General features: G+C 52.8%; 1 protein-coding gene across 1 annotated transcript in view; it reads right to left on the bottom strand.

Moving 5' to 3' along the window:
• Positions 1–21,952, bottom strand: part of PIWIL2 (piwi like RNA-mediated gene silencing 2) — a 2,524,398-nt gene that overhangs the window by 382,053 nt on the left and 2,120,393 nt on the right. The window contains exon 19 of the mRNA XM_069617761.1: positions 20,127–20,215. Coding sequence (XP_069473862.1) covers positions 20,127–20,215 — 89 coding nt within the window. The remainder of the gene's footprint in view (positions 1–20,126; positions 20,216–21,952) is intronic.

Below are 21,952 nucleotides of genomic sequence, written 5' to 3'. Positions count from 1 at the left end.
CATATATTGCATTTAGATGGTGTTCTATGTACTTCAGCCCGCTTGCCTCATTTGAACTTAGATGGTGCTTTTATGCATTCTAGCCTCATTGTTATACCTCGGATTGAGATGGTGTTCTATGCATTTTTAGCCCCAATGCCATATTTCACATTTAGAAGGTGTACTATGCATTTTAGCCCTCCTGCCTCTCTTGAACCTAGATGGTACTCCATGCATTTTTGCCTCATGTTGTACTTCGAATTCAGATGGTGTTCTATGCATTTCAGCCGGGTATTACACACTGCTGCCTAGCCACACGGCTTTACTTTAACTAGGTGACACCATAAGCATCTCTAGCAACTTAGCCTTTGTATCTCTAATCTAGGTGGTATAGGCATTCTAACTAAATCACCCCCCTCAAACTCAGAGGTTACGTAGTGCTTCTTAACCACTTGTGTCACCTAAACCCATGTGCTTTTAGTGTCCCTCAGCCACATTGCAATATCCCAATTTGCAGGTGTCGCTTAGGGCTTTTAGCCAAACTATTCAATTCCAAACCAGGTGTAACCTTAGAGCATTTCAGTCGAATTGTGGAACTTCTATCCCAGGTCCATAATATAAATGCACACTGATCTAACTGGCGTTAACTAAGCCTATTCCCCCACTACTTAGTATGTATCCATCTACTACTAGTTTGTTTGCCTGCGTCCTCATCTTCCTAAACATTGTAATTCAGCTCAAGATGGCTCCACATTCACCTAACATGCCTTCTCCAACCATGCTTAACAACCAGGCACCATACTTAGACATAAACAACCCTCAGTTGCTACCCACCAGTCTCCCTCATACTACCATAGATAGGAACCTAGGACTTAGAGCTAGACTAGCCAAAATCTATGAGCCTCTCGCCCGCTCACTGCCCACTTTACAGAAGTCCAAAGAGCAGCCACTTCGATCAAGTTCTTCCACAAAAACTTCTAATCCACCCTGCAACCTCATCCCCAGACCCCCTCAAAACCTCCCCAGTCAGGGCATTCTCGAATCAACACAGGACAAACGTCATATGACTACTACTAAAAACACAGCCAGCCCTAAAATCAAGGGAGCCCTGATCAACGCCAGATCGTTAGTAGCTCACGCCACAGAAATCGCAGACTTGATCCTTAAAGAAGATCTTGATTTCCTCGCTATTACCAAGACTTGGCTACAACCTGCAGCAGGCCCCACCCTCATGCTAGCAGTCCCAGATAACTATTCCATCCTGAGGCAAGATCGCCCCAACTCCAGAGGAGGTGGTGTCGCCATTATACACAAATGTAGTCTGACCATCTACTAGCAACTTCCACCAATGTCCTCTGATGTGAAACACTATCAGTCAAAGTCCCACTTACTAATACCCAAACCCTCAATATCCATTTGATTTACAGCCCGCCAGGTCCCAACGGCACCTTTTATGAAGACCTCAACGCCATTCTATCCAGTAATCTCAAAAGCTCTTCTCAAGTTCTCACCCTGGGGGACTTTAACATGGGCTTCAATGACCCGGCAGACCAAATAGCCAGACTATAGTTAACACTCTTACTGAAAGAACCAGTTACTTACCTGTAACTGTTGTTCAACAGCATGGGTCTGGCATGGATTCACATGCTCATGAATATTCCCCGTCGTCAGGCCGGGAATCCTCGGTATAGAAAAAAATCAGTATCAGTTTTGTTTCTGATCGGTCTTTCTCAGTAGTAACCAATCACTGGTCTCTGGGTCATACTGCCCCCAGCCAATGACTGCCCTCTCCCTAAGCCCCGCCCCTGGCAGCCATCCTCAGATTTGGTAGCACGTGAAGTGGCAGTATGACCAAGTGAAGAGCCGCAGAGGGGTAGGCGGGAGGGTTCGCATGTGAATCCATGCCAGACCCAAGCTGGAGAACAACAGTTACAGGTAAGTAACTTGTTCCTTCTCCAGCATGGGGTCTGGCACGGATTCACATGCTCATGAATATAAGAATACATAGCAGTATACACATGCACAACCACGGGAGGTGGCAAAAGGCTCAATATCAAGCAATACAACAACTCAACATTAAGCAACTCTTACCTCCTCACCAGGCTCACCTTAGGCGAACAGGTTGCGCAGCACTGCCGCACTGCCTGGCCGACTCTGGACTCCTCCCTGGAATCCCGGTCGACGCAGTAGAATCTCGTGAAGGTGTGCGTCGACCTCCACGTAGCAGCCCTGCAGATGTCGAGCAGGGGCGCACCAGACAGGAACGCCGTAGTAGCAGCGATCGCTCTGGTCGAATGGGCCCTCGGACGGCCTGGCAAAGGTCAGTTTGCCAACCGGTGACAGTGCATGATGCAGCCGGAGAGCCATCTGGAAATGGAAGTCTTCGAGAGAGCCTTCCCTTGATTCACAGGTCCAAAGTTCACAAACAGCTGTGATGTCTTCCGAAAACTCTTCGTGCGGTCCACGTAGAACTTCAGCGCTCTAGCTTCATCTAGCGAGTGTAGAGTCCTCTCAGCCGGCAACGAAGGCGACGGGAAGAAAACTGGCAACACCAAGGGCTCGTTGAGGTGGAAGTCCGACGGCACCTTGGGCATGAAGGAGGGGTGCGTCCTCAGCACCACCCTTGTGTCGTGAAAAGTCAAGTATGGAGGCTTGCAAGACAGGGCCTGGATCTCTCCCACTTGTCGTGCAGAGGTGATGGCCACGAGGAATGCTGTCTTCCATGACAGAAACTTCAACGGCACTGAATGCCTATGCTCGAATGGGGCCCCCATGAGCCTAGTTAGCACCACGTTGAGCTCCCACGCCGGGCAGGGGCCTTCACCGGCGGGAATGATCGGAACAGTCCTTTCATAAATTCCTTCAGCAGTCGATGAGACCACAAGGACGCCCGTCCTGTAGTTCTGGTGTAACGTGAGACGGCAGCCAGATTCACCTTGATGGAAGCGTGAGATAGGCCAGCCTTGGCCAAAGACAGTAGGTACGGCAATACTTGGCGGGCCGTAATCCGCAGAGGGTTAATCTTCTGTGCACGGCACCAGACAGAGAACCTCTTCCATTTATGTCCGTAGCACTTGAGAGTTGAGGATGCCCTGGCCTTTGCAAGAACCTCTCTGCAGTCGGCCGGGATGTCGTATCCTCCAAACTCTAGTGCTGCAGGAGCCAGGCCTGCAAGTTCAGCGACTCTGGTTCGTGATGAAGAATGGCGCCTCCTCCTCTGGAGAGAAGATCCGCGCCCGTCGGCAGCTTGACTGCTGTGGACGCTGACAAGTCCAGAAGGTCCGGGAACCAGATCTGCCTCGGCCACGCCGGTGCGACGAGGATCATCCTGCACCGGAACCTCTTGAGCTGGTTGACGAGCCGGAGTAGCAACGGCGGGAACGCATAAAGGAACAGGCCGTCCCAGGGGAACGAGGAAGCATCGCCCATGCTCCTCGGTTGGGGAAACCTGCTGGCGAACCTCCGGCACTTGGAGTTTGCCGCCGTCGTGAAGAGATCGATCTGGGGTTCGCCCCATCGTCGGAAGAGTCGGTCCACTTGATCCTGGCGCAGTTCCCACTCGTTGCACGACCGCAGCTCTCTGCTGAGTGAGTCGGCGATGGTGTTTTTTATCCCTGCCAGATGAAAGGGTACCAGAAACATCCCTTGGGCGACGGTCATATGCCACAGATCCTGGGCTTCCTTGAATAGGGCAGGGGATCTGGTTCCGCCCTGCTTCCGAATGTAAAACATCGTGGTGGTGTTGTCGGTGAAGATCCTCACCACCTTGCCCTTGAGGGACGGAAGGAAGGAAGGACCTGAGGGCCCAGAACACTGCACGGAGCTCCAAGATGTTGATGTGGAGTGTCTTCTCCTCCGGGAGCCAAAGGCCTCTCGCGTGGAGGCCCCCGGTGTGCGCTCCCCAACCTTCCAGGGAGGCATCCGTCGTCACCGTCACCTGGTGGGCCGGGGCTAGGAAACCTGTTCCCGCCGTCAGATGAGAGCGGATACCCCACCATCGTATCGCCTGACGGAACGCTTCGTCGAGCGGGATCCTGTCCTCGAAGCTGCCCGTCGGCTGGATCCAGTGGGCGTCGAGGAATTCTTGCAAGGGCCGCATCCGAAGTCTGCAGTGGCGCAACCGATAAATGCAGGAGGACATCATTCCGAGGAGGGACTTGATAGACCTCACTCTGGCCACGTCCGTGGCCAGTAGACGTTGCACCTTTCCCAGGATGGTCCTGATCCTTTCCTCCGACGGTGAGGCCAGCCGCGCCACTGTGTCGAGCTGTGCTCCCAGAAACAGGGCGACTTGCGACGGGACCAGGTGGGATTTTGGAAAGTTGATGGAGAACCCCAGGTCCGTGAGCAGCTGGACGGTCTTCGCAGTGTGTTCCACGGCAAGCTCCCTTGTCCTTGCCCGTATGAGCCAGTCGTCCAGGTAGGGGTAGACGTGGATCCCCTGTAGGCGCAGCCACCTGTGCTAGGCACTTGGTGAACACCCTGGGCGCCAATTTTAATCCGAACGGGAGGGCCTTGAACTGGTGGTGCCGCCCTTTGACTACGAACCTGAGGAACTTTCGGTGTCTCTTTAGAATAGGGATGTGGAAGTACGCATCCTCCAAGTCCAACGACGACAGGAAATCGCCCTCCTCCAGCTGTCCCAGTACGCGCTGACGGGTGACCATCCAGAACTTCTGTGCCTTGATGTATTTGTTCAGTCGTCGCAGGTCCAGGATGGGCCGCCATCCTCCTGTCTTCTTCTTTACGAGGCAGTACCTTGAGTAAACTCCGGAGCCCCGAAGCCTCTTTGGAACGAGCTCGATGGCACCTTTTCTGAGCATCGCCCTTACTTCCAACAGCAGTTGAGGGACGTGATTTTCCTTCCTGGCACCGGGAGGAATGCGGGGCACTTCTTCTGGAACTCGAGGGCGTGCCCCAGGGCCAGGGCGTCCAGCACCCAACGGTCAGTGGAGATGGACTCCCACACGCCGACGAACTTCGTCAGCCGGCCTCCCACCGGGGTGCTTCGGCGGGGGCCCGACCCGACGGTCGGTTCAATCTTGCTTGGAGACCGCTTTGCCTCCTTGACCACCTTGGCGACGACGGCGGGATCCACCTGACTTGCCGCGTCCCCTGTAGGCCTCCTGCGACGAAGATCTTGCCGCTTGACGGTACGTAGAGGAGCTGCTGCCGGCTCCCTTGGAGGCACCCTGTCTGCCTCCGGAGCTCCGAAAGGACGGCCGTCGCTGTTGGAGCACACCCAGTACACGGGCCGTCTCCGTGTCCGTCTTGATCGCCTGAAGGGACTCATCAACCGCCTTGCAAAAAAGGTTGTTCCCATCGAAGGGCATGTCCAAAACCTTGGTCTGTATGTCCTGGCGGAAATCCGTCGCCTTGAGCCATCCTCGTCCTCTCAGGCAAACGCCGTTGCCCAACTGACGGAAACCGGTGTCAGCGATGTCTGTAGCCACTGTAATGGCGTGGTCCGAGGCAATCTCACCTTCCTGTAAGATTTCCAGGGCCTCAGCCCTCTTGGCGTCCGGAAGGAAGTCCAACTGAGGGGCGATCTTGAACCACAACTCCCTGTCGTAGCGGGCTACGATGGCCAGGGCGTTGGCCGCCTTGATGGTCGTCGCTGCAGATGAGATGACCCGTCGTCCCATCGCATCCAGCTTCCTACCCTCGCCGTCCAGCGGGGAGGGTAAAGTCGAGGCCGATGCCCCCCCCACTTTCTTTTTGGCCGCCGCCGAAACGACCGAATCCGGGGTAGGTTGCGCCCTAAGGCACAAGGGGGCAGCCTCGGGGACCTGGTACTTCTTCTCGTACCGGTGGCAGGGTTCTTGAGGAGGGCAAGCCCCTCATCCCAGATGTCATCAAGAAGCGGTACGGCGAGGACCGTCTTCCTTTTAGCCTCGCGCCGTTGGTAAAGGAACCCTTCCTTCTTCTTTTCTTCGGGGCAGAGCTGGAAGAGCTCGGATGCCCTGGAAATCATGGCATGGAAGGATCCAATCTCGTCGGGCGGGGACGCCCGGGTAGGGGGCGACAGGGGACACGTCCCGTCGTCGGCTCCGTCGTCATCCGTACCCGTCGTAGTCGTGTCCATGCCTGTATCATCCCCGTGGGTAGTAGACCGGGGGAAAGGCAGAGAAGGCCGCAGAGGCGGGAGAGGAGGCCTAGGATGCGTCCTCCTCCTCTTAAGCAGTGGACTCTCCGAAGGTCCTGGCTCCGGTTCCCCCGTCGGGTCTGGCTCAGGTACCTCCGTCGGGGGAAGGGGAAAACTAGTCCTTATCTCCGAGCATAAGGACTGAATGGCTGACAAAATGGCCGCCGAGGTGTCCTGCGGCGCCGGAAACGACGGGAGCGAGGGCTCTTGAGGAGCCTTGTCTGCGACACTGTCGCTCTCGTCGTCGCCCTTGTCGGGATCCCTCCCGATGGGCTGGGCCTCTTCCACGACTTGGATGAGCTCCTCTTCAGAGGTCGTGTCCGTATCCACGATGGCCACCAGCCCCTCCCCCACCCTTTCCAACGAGGACTTCGTGGGGGTCTTCTCGATGGGCCTGAAAGACGACTCCCTCCGCGATGGCAGGAAGACTCTGGTTCCTGAGGGCGCCTCCACTGGTGTAGCCTCCAGAGGCTGAGCCAGGGCCACGGCGACATCCTCAATCGAGGTTTTAGCAGGGTGAATTAAGGCCAACGTCACCTTCTGTACGCCTGGGGCCTTAACCTTGGGGGGAGGGTCCGAGCCTCGCTCCCCCTCTGCCCCTCTTACCCGAGCCAGAGCGTTGGCTCGTGGTTGATGGCGCCGGAGAGGATGCGTCCTGCCTGGCAGCCAAGGAGCCCGACCGTTCGGTGCTCCCGGTGCCCGCGGACTCGCGGTGCTTAGTCTTTTGTTGGGCCCCAGTCACCGGGGCACCCTCACAGGACTTAGAACACCGCTCGGACTTCTTTTTCTTCTTCTCGCCTGGCGGGCTCTTACCTTCCAGCCAGTTGGTGAGACGGAGGTGGCGATCCTTCATGGTCCGCTCCGACATGTTCCCACAAAACGCGCAGTCCTTTTCATTGTGCGTCTTGTCCTCATGGAGACAGTAGAAGCATAACGAATGCTTGTCCTCCTTGAAAACGTTCTGAAGCTGGCATCCAGGGCAGGTCCTGAACAGCTTCCCGGGCGTCGAGCTTCCTTTGTCCTGGGCCATGACCGGGGTAGGCCTCGGAACTTCTGGAATCCTCCAAAAGCGTAACTCGACGAAATCTTCACCCTTGAGGGGCGTAGAAACTCCGAAACAGATCCCTGTTGATCGGATGTAGACGCGGTGGAGCTTGAGGCTCTATTTAACCGAAAAATGAGAACATCTCTTGAAAAAAGCGCGAAAACGCAGCAAAAGCTCGAGAGCTACAGCACGAGGACTCCCAACACTTGAACGTGCGGTAAAAATCTGAGGATGGCTGCCAGGGGCGGGGCTTAGGGAGAGGGCAGTCATTGGCTGGGGGCAGTATGACCCAGAGACCAGTGATTGGTTACTACTGAGAAAGACAGATCAGAAACGAAACTGATAGTGATTTTTTTCTATACCGAGGATTCCCGGCCTGACGACGGGGAATATTCATGAGCATGTGAATCCATGCCAGACCCCATGCTGGAGAACTAGGCTTTGCGCAAAGAAGTATGGCACCCACTCATTCGAAAGGTAGAATACTTGATTGGGTGGCTGACCACAACTGCCTAGCGAACATCACAAATATCTCACCACTAGTCTGGACCGACCACCACCTGTTAACGTTCCTGTTGTCCACTGACAGACCCCCCCACCTCCGCCCATCACCACGGCCCCTCCTACTCTCAGCAGAAACGAGAAGAACATTACATCATAAAGACTCATCCCGAATCTACTCCCCACACTTAACACACTCCCCGACAACCTGGATCCAGAGATCCTGGTTGAAGAATACAACAAGGTCATGGCTACCTTGTTGGACCTCATCGCCCCACTTAAACTCAGACCTAGTAAACCGAAAACGCACCTTAACAAATGGTACACACCATTCCTCAAAAACCTAAGGCAGCAAAAAAGAAACTGCGAGGCCACCTGGAAAAAATCCCCCTCAGCCGCAAACAAACTCAAACTTTCCATACTAGCCGCACTTTATAAAAAAGAAATCTACCTGGCTAAATGAACCTCCTTTGACTCTCGCATATCCCAAGCTAAATCTAATATGAAAGAACTCTTCTCTATACTTGAAGAAGTGGAAACCCCCATCCTACCCCCTGATACTTCCACAAAAGATAAAAACTGGTGTTCAGAAATTCAAAATGCCTTAGCAAATAAGATCTGCCCTAAAAGACATTTTCCCATCCAAAACTCTGGATAAGCTCACAACCACAGATCTCATCCGCTTCAAGTTCTCTAAAGTCAATACTCTTGACGTAGAAAAAATGATCCTGTCTTTGAAACCATCCAATTGCCAGGGAGATCTGTGCCCAGCACAGCTCATCAAAGACGCCGCCCGCAGCCTCTCCCCCGTCATCACTAAACTGATCAATGCCTCCTTCACCACTGGCTCCATCCCCACCAATCTAAAACAACCCTGGGTACTTCCATTAGTAAAAAAACCTACTCCTGACCCAACCATACCCCCAAATTACCGACCCATAACGACTGTTCCCTTCCTACTAAAAATCTTAGACAAGGTCGCCTATGTACAAATACAGAAGCACCTGGAAGAACACTACCTCTTAGGATCCAGACAATCAGGGTTCAGTCCTCAACACGGGACTGAAACTGCACTCATTGACCTGAAAGCTCAGATTGATGCACTCAGGGACAAGGGGCAAGTTGCCTTACTCCTCCTCCTTGATCTGCAGCTTTCGATTTGGTCGACCATTCTGTCCTATGCTCACAACTCCACACAGCAGCACACTTCCATCCCGAGGCCATTACCTGGATCACCTCATTCCTTAACGGAAGAACTATGAGGGTCTTCTCTCCCACAGCTGCAGTAGACCCTATACCCATCACTTGTGGTGTCCCACAGGGCTCCTGCTTCTCCCCCACACTGTACAACATATTTACCACGCCCATTTTCGATGATTTGGATCATCTCGGTATCACCTACACTAATTGCGCAGATGATACCCAGATCCTCCTCCTGCTTTCTGGAGATTATGCAAAGGATTTGGCCTTGCTAAATAGGGTGTATATCATCATTCAGGCATGGATGGCCACTCACGGACTATGCCTGAATGATGAAAAAACGGAGCTCATCATCCTGGGTGCTACGTCCAGTTTAAAGAAACTTAGCCCGGCCTACAACTCCTTCATGACAGATGGGATCAATATCAAAGTTGGACAGGAGGTCAAAACACTGGGATTCTACTTGGATTCTAACTTTTCCTTCAAAAGTCAACCGAGTTCCGTGGCATCCTCATCTGCATACACGTGCAAATTAATCCGTGCAGCCAAACCATTTCTGTCAGACACTAGCTGCCTCACACTCGCTAGAGCCCTTATACTATCCCGCCTTGACTATTGTAACGCCCTTTACCTGGGAACCTCCAAGGCTACCACCAGCAAGCTACAAACCCTCCAGAATAACGCCCTGAGAGCAGCCCTAGGCATCCCCAGAAGAGAGCATATTTTCAGGATTTAGCCAACAGAACACCTGGCTCTCCACTAGAGACAAAATTCTCCTAAAAACGGCATCACTTACCTACAAATCTCTTAACAATGCCGCCCCGATCTACTTGATTAACAGATTCCATAGACAAGCCTCCTCAAGACCCCTCAGAACTGCATACAAAGACTGCCTCTCTGTCCCAAACTTCAAACTTGCCACCATAGGGGGTAACAGTTTCCCAGTAAAAGCAGCCAAACTTTGGAACTCCTTGCCTCCCAACCTGAGAGTAGACATGCCCTACCTAAATTTCCGATCCAAGGTAGTTTCATGGCTGAAATCGAAGGACCATCCAAGATAGCTAAGTGCCAAGGCCATCCCCTCATGCTATCCGCACACAGCGTAACCACGTGTGCCTACTTTGTACTCTTGTATATACTGTGTATATTGCCTGTTTGCCTAATTATGCTTTGTATATACTCCCATTGTCAATATGTACATTTTATATTTTGTAACTAAGCTTTGCATATTCTTGTAAATGCTGCGCCCTGATACCCCTGGGTACATCTGCCCATTATAAATAATAAAACAAACAAAACAAAACCACATGAAATGGCTACACCGGGTCAGTGGACGGACCCCGATCCAAATCATCAGTAAGATCACCCTGATCAAACTGAACCAGAGGCCTGGACCATCCCAGGTACTCCACCGCTCTCAACATCAACCTCCTATAAGAGGAGTCGGCATGATCGCCCGGATCCGGTTTGCCAAACTCTCATCTCAGGGGAAGTGTCAAGACCACTGGCATCATGCAATGACTGACACAGATCCTCCATTCGACTCTTCAGAAATGAGACAGTCCATACGGAAGACCAAAAGGTCCAACATCCTCATTGGACCTTTCTTCATCCTCATAAATGTCCTGGAGGCACTTGAAGTCCTTCCTTGGGAAAGGAGTACACCTCTTATCAGGGAGACGCTTCACAGATTTAGAAATAGCCTTCCTTGGAGGGTTCACAGTCACAGGGACCTCCACTGGTAAATTCGGTCCAGATGGCATCAAAGGCTCTGACGGCATTTACAATGGCGCTGATGACTTCGAGGGCTTGACTGGGGGTAAAGACCCAACAGGCTCACTCGCCGGACATGAAGCCCTTGAAAACAGACGCCATCGGCGCCAACGATTTCGCAGGCTTTGATGGTTTTGCTGGAGACAAAGACAGTGACCTGGTGATCACCCGAGGCCTTGTCCGAAAGGGGCCCCGAATGCTTCCGATGTTTATCACGCCGTCCACTCGGGCCCGAATGCATACGAGTATCCGGTCGAGACTGTTCCCTGCCGGCTTCGTAAGTAGGCGCGGACGGAACTGTGCCTTGGGACTGAAATAGCTGCAACATCTGCACCCAGAAAGCATCCCATTCCTCCAGGGTCAGGGATTTGGTGGGGCAGGTCACCTTCTTCGGGGAGGCATCATCCGAAGAGGACGAGGAAGGCGAACAATGACGCCACTTCCTGGGCCTCCTCGACGAAGAGGACGAGTGACGGGAACCACCGCAGGACCGGGGCTGCTTGCGACAAGCAGAGTCCCCTCTGGACTCGTCGGTCGAAAGACCAGCCGACTTAGATTTACGGGGCTTGGACACCCTGCCTACCTTCAATATCCCCCTATGTTACCACAAGGCCTTGGCAGTCAACGACTGGCACTTTGAGCAGTCATCCGTAATGTGGTCCTCGCCGAGGCACCACAGACAAATATGATGCAGGTCCGTGAGGGACATCTTGGAGCCGCAGTCCCGGCATTTCTTGAAACCAGACCGTTGTGTCGTCGGGGTAGAAGAAGACATAGTATGATTAACAGAAATCACGAGGCATGCCGAGTTTCGAAGCAAACACGTTTGCGGAAAAAATTGAACTGAGGCCACGGGCGCCGTGCGTGCTACTTATACATCCAATGACGTCACCCTCGACGAAGGTCTTCGAGGGACATCGACCCGACGCCATCAACGCAAGGAGCCCTCTGCTGAAAAAATTTCCGAAGCAGCACAGCTGTGGACATTACTTGTCATAAATGAGGAAGACGTTGGAGGACACAATCACTGGAGCTCGTTACATGGACAGAATCCGACGCCCCTGCGGCTGATGAAGAAACAGTGGAAAATCATAAAGCAGGATGTAGTTTACACCTCCTCGTCTGGGATCTGCTTAACCGGAAGGCATCACCATGTGCAAAATCAGGTAATGTACAGTGATGAAGGACTAAAGCATTTATGAATGGAAGCATTGTTTTGGCAGGAGGTGGGAACAGTGTTCCTGAAGGCCTAGTAGTAAGATTCTAGACTATGCACGATGCTGTTTTCCTTGACTTGCAAGGAAGGAACAAGTTACTTACCTGTAACTGTTGTTCTCCAGCATGGGTCTGGCATGGATTCACATGCTCATGAATATTCCCCGTCGTCAGGCTGGGAATCCTCGGTAAAGAAAAATCAGTATCAGTTTCGTTTCTGATCTGTCTTTCGTAGTAGTAACCAATCACTGATCTCTGCGTCATTCTGACCACAGCCAATGACTGCCATCTCCCTAAGCCCCGCCTCTGGCAGCCATCTTTAGATATTTGGTAGCACGTGAAGAGGCAGTATGACCAAGTGAAGAGCAGCAGAGGGGTAGGCGGGAGGGTTTGCATGTGAATCCATGCCTGACCCATGCTGGAGAACAACAGTTACAGGTAAGTAACTTGTTCCTTCTCCAGCATGGGGTCTGGCATGGATTCACATGCTCATGAATACAAGAATACATAGCAGTACACACATGCACAACCATGGGAGGTGGCAAAGGCTCAACATTAAGCATTACATCCAAAACTCAACATTAAGCAATTCTTACCTCCTCACCAGGCTCACCTTAGGCGAACAGGTTGTGCAGCACTGCTTGGCCGACCCTGGACTCCTCCCTGGAATCCCGATCGACGCAGTAGAATTTCGTGAAGGTGTGCGTCGACCTCCACGTAGCAGCCCTGCAGATGTCCAGCAAGGGCACACCAGATAGGAACGCCGTGGTAGCTGCGATCGCTCTGGTGGAATGGGCTCTCGGACGGCCAGGCAGCGGTCGGTTTGCCAACCGATGACAGTACATGATACAGCCGGAGAGCCATCTGGAAATGGAAGCCTTCGAGAGAGCCTTCCCCTGATTGACAGATCCAAAGTTCACAAAAAGTTGGGACGTCTTCCGAAAACTCTTTGTGCGGTCCACGTAGATCTCTCCCACCCGTCGTGCGGAGGTGATGGCCACAAGAAACGCTGTTTTCCACGACAAGAACTTCAACGGAGCCGAGTGCAGAGGCTCGAACGGAGGTCCCATGAGCTTGGTCAGCACCACGTTGAGCTCCCACGCCGGGGCCGGAGCCTTCACCGGCGGGAACGATCTGAACAGTCCCTTCATGAATTCTTTCACCAGACGATGAGACCACAAAGACGTCCGTCCCGTGGTTCTGGTGTATCGGGAGATCGCAGCAAGATGAATCTTGATGGAAGCATGCGCCAGTCCAGCCTTGGCCAGCGTCAGCAGGTACGGCAGTACTTGAGGAGCCGTAATCCGTAGAGGGTTAATCTTCTGTGCGTGGCACCAGACAGAGAACCTTGTCCATTTGTGTCCGTAGCATTTAAGAGTTGAGGACGCCCTGGCCTTTGCAAGAACCTCTCTGCAGTCGGCCGGTATGTCGTAACCTCCAAACTCTAACGCTGCAGGAGCCAGGCCTGCAAGTTCAGCGACTTCGGGTCGTGATGGAGGATGGCGCTTCCTTCCCTGGAGAGAAGATCCGCGTCCACTGGCAGTTTGATTGACGGGGACGCTGACAAGTCCAGAAGGTCCGGGAACCATATCTGCCTCGCCCACGCAGGTGCGACGAGGATCATCCTGCACCGTGACCTCTTGAGCTGGTTGATGAGCCGGATCAGCAGCGGCAATGGAGGGAACGCATATAGGAACAGGCCCTCCCAGGGGAACGAGAAAGCATCGCCGATGCTCCTCGGCTGGGGAAACCGGCTGGCGAACCTCCGGCACTTGGAGTTCGTCGCCGTCGCGAACAGGTCGATCTGGGGTGTGCCCCACCATCGGAAGAGGCGGTCCACTAGATCCTGTCGTAGTTCCCACTCGTGGCACGAGCGCAGCTCTCTGCTGAGCGAGTCGGCGATGGTGTTTTTTATTCCTGCCAGATGAAACGGCACCAGAAACATCCCTTGGGTGACGGCCCAATGCCACAGATCCTGTGCCTCCTTGGACAGGGCTGGGGATCTGGTACCGCCCTGCTTCCTGATGTAGAACATGGTGGTGGTGTTGCCGGTGAAGATCCTCACCACCTTGCCCTTGAGCGACGGAAGAAAGGACCTGAGGGCCCAAAACACTGCACGGAGTTCCAGGACGTTGATATGGAGGGACCTCTCCGCCGGCAGCCAAAGACCCCTCGCATGCAGGTTTTCGGTGTGCGCTCCCCACCCTTCCAGGGAGGCATCCGTGGTCACTGTCTTCTGGTGGCCCGAGGTCTGGAAGTCCATGCCCGCCGTCAGATGCGCACGGGTGCCCCACCACCGGATCGCTCGTCGGAAACTCTCGTCGAGTGTGATCCTGTCCTCGAAGCTGTCCGTCTGGATCCAGCGCGCGTCCAGGAACTCCTGCAACGGGCGCATCCGAAGCCTGCACAGGCGGATGAGATAAATGCAAGAAGACATCATTCCGAGGAGGGACTTAATGGACCTCACCCTGGCCGCGTCCGCAACCAGCATCCGCTGCACCTTGCCCAAGATGGCCCTCGTCCTTTCCTCCGACGGAGAGGCCAGAAGCGACACTGTGTCGAGCTTCGCTCCCAGAAACAGTGCGTCTTGCGCGGGCACCAGGTGGGACTTGGCGTAGTTTATGGAGAATCCCAGGTACGCGGGTAGTTGGACAGTCCATGCCGTGTGCTCCGCGGTGAGCTCCTTCGTCTTTGCTCGGAAGAGCCAGTCGTCCAGGTAGGGGTAGACGTGGATCAACGCTAGGTGCAGCCGCGCCGCCACTGGTGCGAGGCACTTGGTGAACACCCTGGGTGCCGACCTCAATCCGAAGGGAAGGGCTCTGAACTGGTAGTGACGCCCTTGGACCACGAATCTGAGAAACTTTCGGTGTCCCTTTAGGATGGGGATATGGAAGTAAGCATCCTCCAAATCCGACGACGACCGGAAATCGCCCTCCTCCAGCTGGCCCAGGACGTGCTGGAGGGTGACCATCCGGAACTTCTGTGCCTTGATGAATTTGTTCAGTCGTCGTAAGTCCAGGATGGGACGCCATCCTCCCGTCGTCTTCTTCACGAGGAAGTATCTTGAGTAAACTCCGGAGCCCCGAAGCCTCTTTGGGACGAGCTCGATGGCGCCCTTCTTGAGCATCGCCTTTACCTCCAAGAGAAGTTGAGGGACGTGATGTTCCTTCCTGGCCACAGGGGGGACGCGCGGTCACCTCTTTAGAAACTCGAGCGCGTGACCCTGAGCCAGGGCGTCCAGCACCCAACGGTCGGTGGAGATGGACTCCCACACGCTGACGAAGCTCGCCAGCTGGCCTCCCACCGGGGTGCTTCGGTGGGGGCCCGACCCCACGGCCGGTTCAGTCCTGCTTCGACGAGGCTTTGCCGCCTTGTCCTCCTTGGCGACGACGGCGGGGTCCGCCCGACTTGCCTCGTCCCCTGTAGGCTTCCTGTGACGACGAACGGGCCGCTTGACGATAGGTGGAAAATCCGCCGCTGGAACCTTTGGAGGCACCCTGTTTGCATCCGCCGCTCCGAAAGGGCGGCCGTCGTTGCTGGAGAACACCAAGAGCCCGGGCCGTCTCCGCCTTGATGGCTTGTAGGGAATCGTCCACTGTTTTCTCAAACAGGTTGCTCTTGTCGAACGGCATGTCCAAGACTCTGGTCTGCACGTCCTGACGGAAGTCAGTAGCCTTGAGCCATCCACGCCGCCTAAGGCACACGCCGTTGCCCAACTGGCGAAATCCAGTGTCAGCGATGTCCATCGCTATCGTAATGGCGTGGTCCGACGCCACTTCTCCTTCCTGCAAGATCTCTAGGGCCTCCGCCCTCTTGTCGTCTGGTAGGAAGTCCAGCAGGGGGGCGAGTTTGTACCACAACTCCCTGTCGTAGCGGGCTACGATAGCCAAGGCGTTGGCAGCCTTAATCGTCGTCGCTGCCGATGAGATGACTCTGCGTCCCATCGTGTCCAATTTCTTTCCCTCGCCGTCCGGCGGGGAGGTTGACGTAGAGGCCGAGCCCCCCCCCGCTTTCTTCCTGGCTGCCGCGGAGACGACCGAGTCCGGGGTCGGCTGTGCCCGAAGGCACAAGGGGGCGCGTCCGGGACCCGGTACTTCTTCTCGTACCGATCCCTTCTCGCCGGCGTTGTGGATGGGTTCTTGAGGAGGGAGAGACCCTCATCCCAGATATCGTCCAGTAGAGGAACAGCGAGGACCGTCTTCCTCTTGGTCTCGCGCCGTTGATAAGGGAAACCTTCCTTCTTCTCTTCCGGGCAGAGCTGGAAAAGCTCGGATGCCCTGGTGATCATGGCGTGAAACGATCCAATCTCGTCGGGCGGGGAAGCCCGGGGGGGAGGTGACGACGGGAGATCCTCGTCGTAAACCTCGTCGTCTGTACCCGTCGCGGCCGTGTCAGTCCCCGTATCATCCCCATGTGTCGTGGACGGGGAGGAGGGCTGAGCAGGGCGCGATGGTTGAAAAGGAGGTGGAGGATGAATCCTTCTCTTAAGAGGAGGGCTCCCAGAAGGGCCTGGCTCCGGGTCCCCCGTCAGGAGCGGTTCCTCCGTTGGTGGTAACGGCAGTCTCGTCCTTATCTCCGAGCATAAGGACTGTATAGCCAACAAAATGGCCGCCGAGTTGTCTTGCGGCACTGGTTGAGGGGGTTCCGATGGGCGGTCAGGAGCCCCCTCGACGTTCTCGTCGTCTCCTACGTCGGGGTCCCTCCCGACAGGATGGTCTTCTTCCACGCCAGCGCCGTGGCCTAAGACTTCGATCAGCTCCTCCTCAGAGGTTGAGGCCGAATCCACGACGACCTCCTGCCCCCCCCTTTTCTTCTCCGTCGGAGGTTTCACGGGGGTCCTGTCGATGGGCATGAAAGAGGACTCCCTCCGCGGTGGCAGGGAGATTCTGGGCCCCGAGGTCGCCACCACTGGTGTAGCCTCCACAGGCTGAGCCAGGGCCGCCGCGACTGTCTCGATAGAGGCCTTGGCCGGATGGATCAAGGCTTTCACCACCTTAGGTGCGCTCACCGCCTTCTCCTTGGGGGGAGGGTCACCACCTCGCTCCCCCTCCGATGGGGCCCGTCGAGCACGACCGGGGTCTCTCCAGGAGCTTCGCCGGGTGTTCGGCCTTCCTCTTACCCGAGCCAGAGCGTTGAATCGTGGTTGATGGCGCCGGGGAGGATGCGCCCTGCCTGGTGCCCGTAGAGCCCGACCGTTCGGCGCTCCCGGTGCCAGCGGACTCGCGGTGCTTGGCCTTCTGTTGGACCCCCGTCGCCGGGGCGCCCTCAAAGGTCTTAGAAGACTGCTCGGACTTCTTCTTCTTCTCGCCCGACGGGCTATTCCCTTCCAGCCAGTTGGCGAGACGCAGATGGCGGTCCTTCATGGTCCGCTCCGACATATTGCCGCAAAACGCACAGTCCTTCTCCACGTGCGTCTTGTCCTCATGCAGGCAGTAGAGGCAAAGGGAGTGTTCGTCCTCCTTAAAGACATTCTGAAGCTGGCATCCAGGGCCGACCCTGAACAGCTTTCCGGGTGTCGAGCTTCCCTTCTCCTGGGCCATGCTCGAGAAGGGCCTGAGAAACTTCTGGAGTCCTCCAAAAGCGTGGCTCGACGAAATCTTCACCCTCGAGGGGCGTAGAAGAATCCGACACGGGTCCCCGTTGATCGGATAAAGTAACGGTGGAGCTTGAGGCTCTTTTGACCGAAAAAGAGAAAATTTTCCTAAGAAAAAGCGCGAAAAAAGCACTAACGCTCGAGAGCAATAGCACGAGGATCCCAACACTTGAACGTGCGGTAAAAATCTGAAGATGGCTGCCAGAGGCGGGGCTTAGGGAGATGGCAGTCATTGGCTGTGGTCAGTATGACGCAGAGATCAGTGATTGGTTACTACTACGAAAGACAGATCAGAAACGAAACTGATACTGATTTTTCTTTACCGAGGATTCCCAGCCTGACGACGGGGAATATTCATGAGCATGTGAATCCAGGCCAGATCCCATGCTGGAGAAATTAACAAATCACCTCTCTGTTTACCATCACACAAAATTGATGTGGGAGACTGGTTTCAATTAGGAGTGAATTCTAAGGTATTCACCCAAGAGTGAATCTTCAGGACCATACTGGGCTATAGCACACCACACAATCTCCTGTGTCAAGGCCCAATTGCAATATCTGCTAACAAGCTTCTCTCCAATCTCCCACAAGATTGTTTAAAACCACCTCGCACCAACTCAGCTAACAAGTTCTCCACTGCAATGCAATGGAGATGACACACAGAGACAAAATACTTACTGTATACTTGGGCAGGGTGCAGGTAGCGTTGAAAGACCACAAAGTGAGGCTGCCAGGCGTGAAAACCTTCTATCCTATGTGGTTCAGCTTCCTGCTCTCACTGTCAGGGGATAAAGAAGGACAAGAATTGCTCTTCAAGCCTACTGTCACAGCCTGCATCAACAAGCTCCACTGTGATAGGTACGTGGTGAGAAATCCAGTTCTGAGTGAGTCGGGCGATGATTCTTAACAAGGACCTAGCCAACCGCTGTTATGGAAGGCTAGTTTATCTCAGGCCGAGAACACAGGAGCAGCAACAGCCAGATTAAAGGGCAACAAGGTCTTCCTAAAAGGACCTTTGTCCAAAATATCTGTAAGGTCGTACTGAACATTAAGCCTAGTTTGAATAGACCAACCAAAAGACTCCATGACTTTAGCTTTAACTTTTAAAAGGAAGCATGAGGCCTGCTCGGCCCCGGCAAAGGAAGGACATCAAGATCCAGGAAATTGTCTAAGCTGCTGGCACCTTTCAAGCCAGAAGCGAGGTCCACTATACTATGCTATGCTATACATGCTCACAGAAATCTTCAGCAAAGTGCCCAGTAACCCCTGAATATAGAGAGTGTATTCTAGCGAAGACTGGCACCAGCCTGCCCCAAGGAGAGCAGTGCCAACACCTCGATGCTGGGAGCGGCACAAGGTATTGGCAGAGCAGAATCTACTGGAGGAGATGATAAATGAGCCAGCAAGCATGCAGCTGTGGTCCCAAAAGGCCACTTTGCTTACTTCACTAAGCATGGTGGTGACTGAGGGCACCGCTGGAGCCGCCTGGCCATGGCAAAGATGTGCAACATCTGTGCCTGAATGTTTCCCATTCTTACGGAGTTTAGGACTTGGTTTGACACCGTACAGTGGCGAGTCCTCAGGGCTATCCCACGAGTGGGATTGAGGACTCCCCCCCCCCCCTTCTTAGGGGAGGAAGAAGAATGTCTGAAAGAGTTGCTGGGGGATGGGAGCTATCTATTCATATACTGCTTCTTTTTATCCTCAAGTTTTGGCAACACACTTCCTGAGGGACTAAGGGTGCATCAACTGGCAGGATCCGCAATCCTCCATTTTATGATCCTCCCCAAAGCAGTTGAGACACACCCTGTTAGGATCCGAAACTTCCATTTGCCTCCCATTTTCAGACCAGAGCCTCAAGTTTGAGGGCTTCGGGGTATTAGGCATGACACACTGAATAATTTTAACAAATCTACGTGATGTTCTTGAGCCTACCAAGTGAGTGAAAAAAGTAACTAAGCTTGTAGGGATGCTCATGGGCATCGGACAGAGCCAACGCTGAGCAGTGCTGTGCCCCGTGGTGGCGTAGACAGCTGGCAAAGGTTCGAAAATATCGAAGATTAGCCTAAATCTGCATTATCTTCAGTGTATCCAACATGAGGCAAAGGAACATAGTTCGTGCAGCATCAAATGCTTAAGGGCCTTGCAGTATAAGCGTCAAAGGATTCACAATTTCTCTCACTTATATCGAACACAGTTACGGTTTAGTGTGCTCAAGAAAGGTTTCACTGCTAAGTGTTTACAGGATGTAAGCATACAACTGGCTAACCTAAGAGTATTTTGGAAGAAAAGATAATACTTGTTCTGTTATTTAGAGAGAAAAAAGGAACTTTTCAAATCCTTCCAGGCACAAGCTGTAGCAAACTGGGAGATTGACAGACTGACACAGTGGTGGCTCTACTTGGAACGTGATGCAATAAAACTCCATTGAGACATATGTTCCATTTTGCATTCTCAGAAAAATTAGGGTGGCAAATGAGTGTTTTGATGCATCTAAAAACAAGTATTCATTTGCACGTCTTTTTTACTTAAGAACTTGTTACCTGCCCAATCTTTCTCTTTAGAACCTACAGTACAAACCCTGAGGCAATTATGTGTTATACAATTTGATTGTATTTTAACAGAGGATAGTGTTCATTTTCTGCTTAATTTATTAAATCAGTAAGGCTACTTACTTATTGATACTAGCAACAAATCCAACCACAGAGCGCATGCCTCTGCTGGGGTCATGATAGACATCCATCCCAATCACCATAAGCTGTTTCTGTGAGGAAACAAAAACAGAAATGGTCAGACTTGCCAGGGAAATACCTCTCATACCTACTACCTATTTAACACCGAAATCATAGCTACACAAAACCCTTCATACTAAAATAGCCTCAAATACAGAATCTAAAAAATGTATGCTTCCAAACTTTCATTTTAGAAAAAAATGAAATGCTCAGTGGTTCATAAATGATAAAATCGAGGTCTACCATCTACTTTGCCATCATCCTATTTTTTAAACCTCTGTTTATTGAGCTTTTTCATATGAATACAAATCACAACACTGTATTGGCGGTTACACATCTCTTCGCAAAAACCTAGGAGAGCAACTGAAAGTTGTATAGTAGTATGTATCCAACATGTCAGACCATAGGTTCCACACAGCATTACTGCAAGTGTCTGTCCCTTCCCCCTCTACTCCCCGCAAACATCCTGCTTCTTGAACACGTCCACTAAATTTCTAACATTCAGGGAGGTTTCAGATCTGCCAAGGAGTGCAGTTAATTTAACAGTTGGCTCCAGTCTACCACCACCCCATCCTCCAATTTCTGGATTTGTTCCAGAATGTCTAACTCTGCCCAGTGCTCTAGATAAGATTTTTAAGTGGGAGTATTTTACTCCGTATTTTTTAAAGTTGGGAGTAAAATGATTTTTTAGGGAGTACAAATCTAAGTCCAATTCCCAATGGAAGTAATTTATAAGTGAGCAAAAATATATGTTGTAACTGGGAAACAGAAATGTTTTAGCAATAATTATTTCTTTGCACCTAGTAATTCATACACATTAAAAAGGTACACGTTTACTTCTTCCGATCAAGCAAAAATTATAGCAATTTCTTCCTGTGGTGCTACATTGCACTGCTCGCCCAAACATATCCATGGAGCACAAGGTCATGTGCGTCCGTCTCCATTTTTTGTTGGGATTATTTTTACTCCCCATTTATATTTTTTGGGAGTATTGGCCTATTTTTAGGGAGTAAAAGTGGCAGTTACACCCCTTATCTGTAGGGCTGGCTCTGCCATCCCCCATCTACAGATGCCTTCCATCCATTGCACCAAGGACGGGCCCTGGCGACTCTTGAAGGCAATGGATACCCTTCTTTACACTAAACTATGCCACCAGTTTCCTTACTTTGTGTCGCTTTCCACCCGGTATCAATCCCCATATAGCCCTGGTGGTCGCAGTCTCCCTAGCAGTTTCTTCCAGATTTCCTGCACCACCTGAAATATATTAGTGGGCCCCTTCCCTCCGATCGTGCCCCACAACAATTCTACCCCTTTCCAACGGGCCGGAATCCCCTCCCCCCCCCACCAATAAGCTTGACAACTGTTCCCCCCTTTCATCTGTCCATGCTAAAAACGCTTGCAATTGCGATGCCATGAAGTACCATTCATAGTTCGGCAAGTTAAGTCCCCCTTCCCAGCGTGTGCGTCGCAGGGTCGTCAGTGAGACCCTCCTCCTCCCAGTGTCCCACAATAATTCCCCAAACTGTTCATCCAACTTCTTGAAAAAAATCTTAATACAATAGGGGATATTGGTGAAATAGTAGCAGAGTCTTGGGAGGACGACCATTTTAAACAATGCTACCCTCCCCATCTATATCATCGATAACTTCTTCCAGAATTGGACCGAATCTCCTATTCTTGACAATGCCCTTCCCGTATTGTGCACAAATGTATCCTTGATGTTATGAAAGACCTGGATACCCAAGTATCTAAATGACTCCCCCTACCAC

The sequence above is a fragment of the Ambystoma mexicanum genome, chromosome 10 (genome assembly GCF_040938575.1).
Source record: "Ambystoma mexicanum isolate Mex_15411 chromosome 10, UKY_AmexF1_1, whole genome shotgun sequence".
NCBI lineage: Eukaryota > Metazoa > Chordata > Amphibia > Caudata > Ambystomatidae > Ambystoma > Ambystoma mexicanum.
Note: the sequence above shows the minus strand (reverse complement) of the source record. Positions and strands in the feature narration are given on the sequence as shown.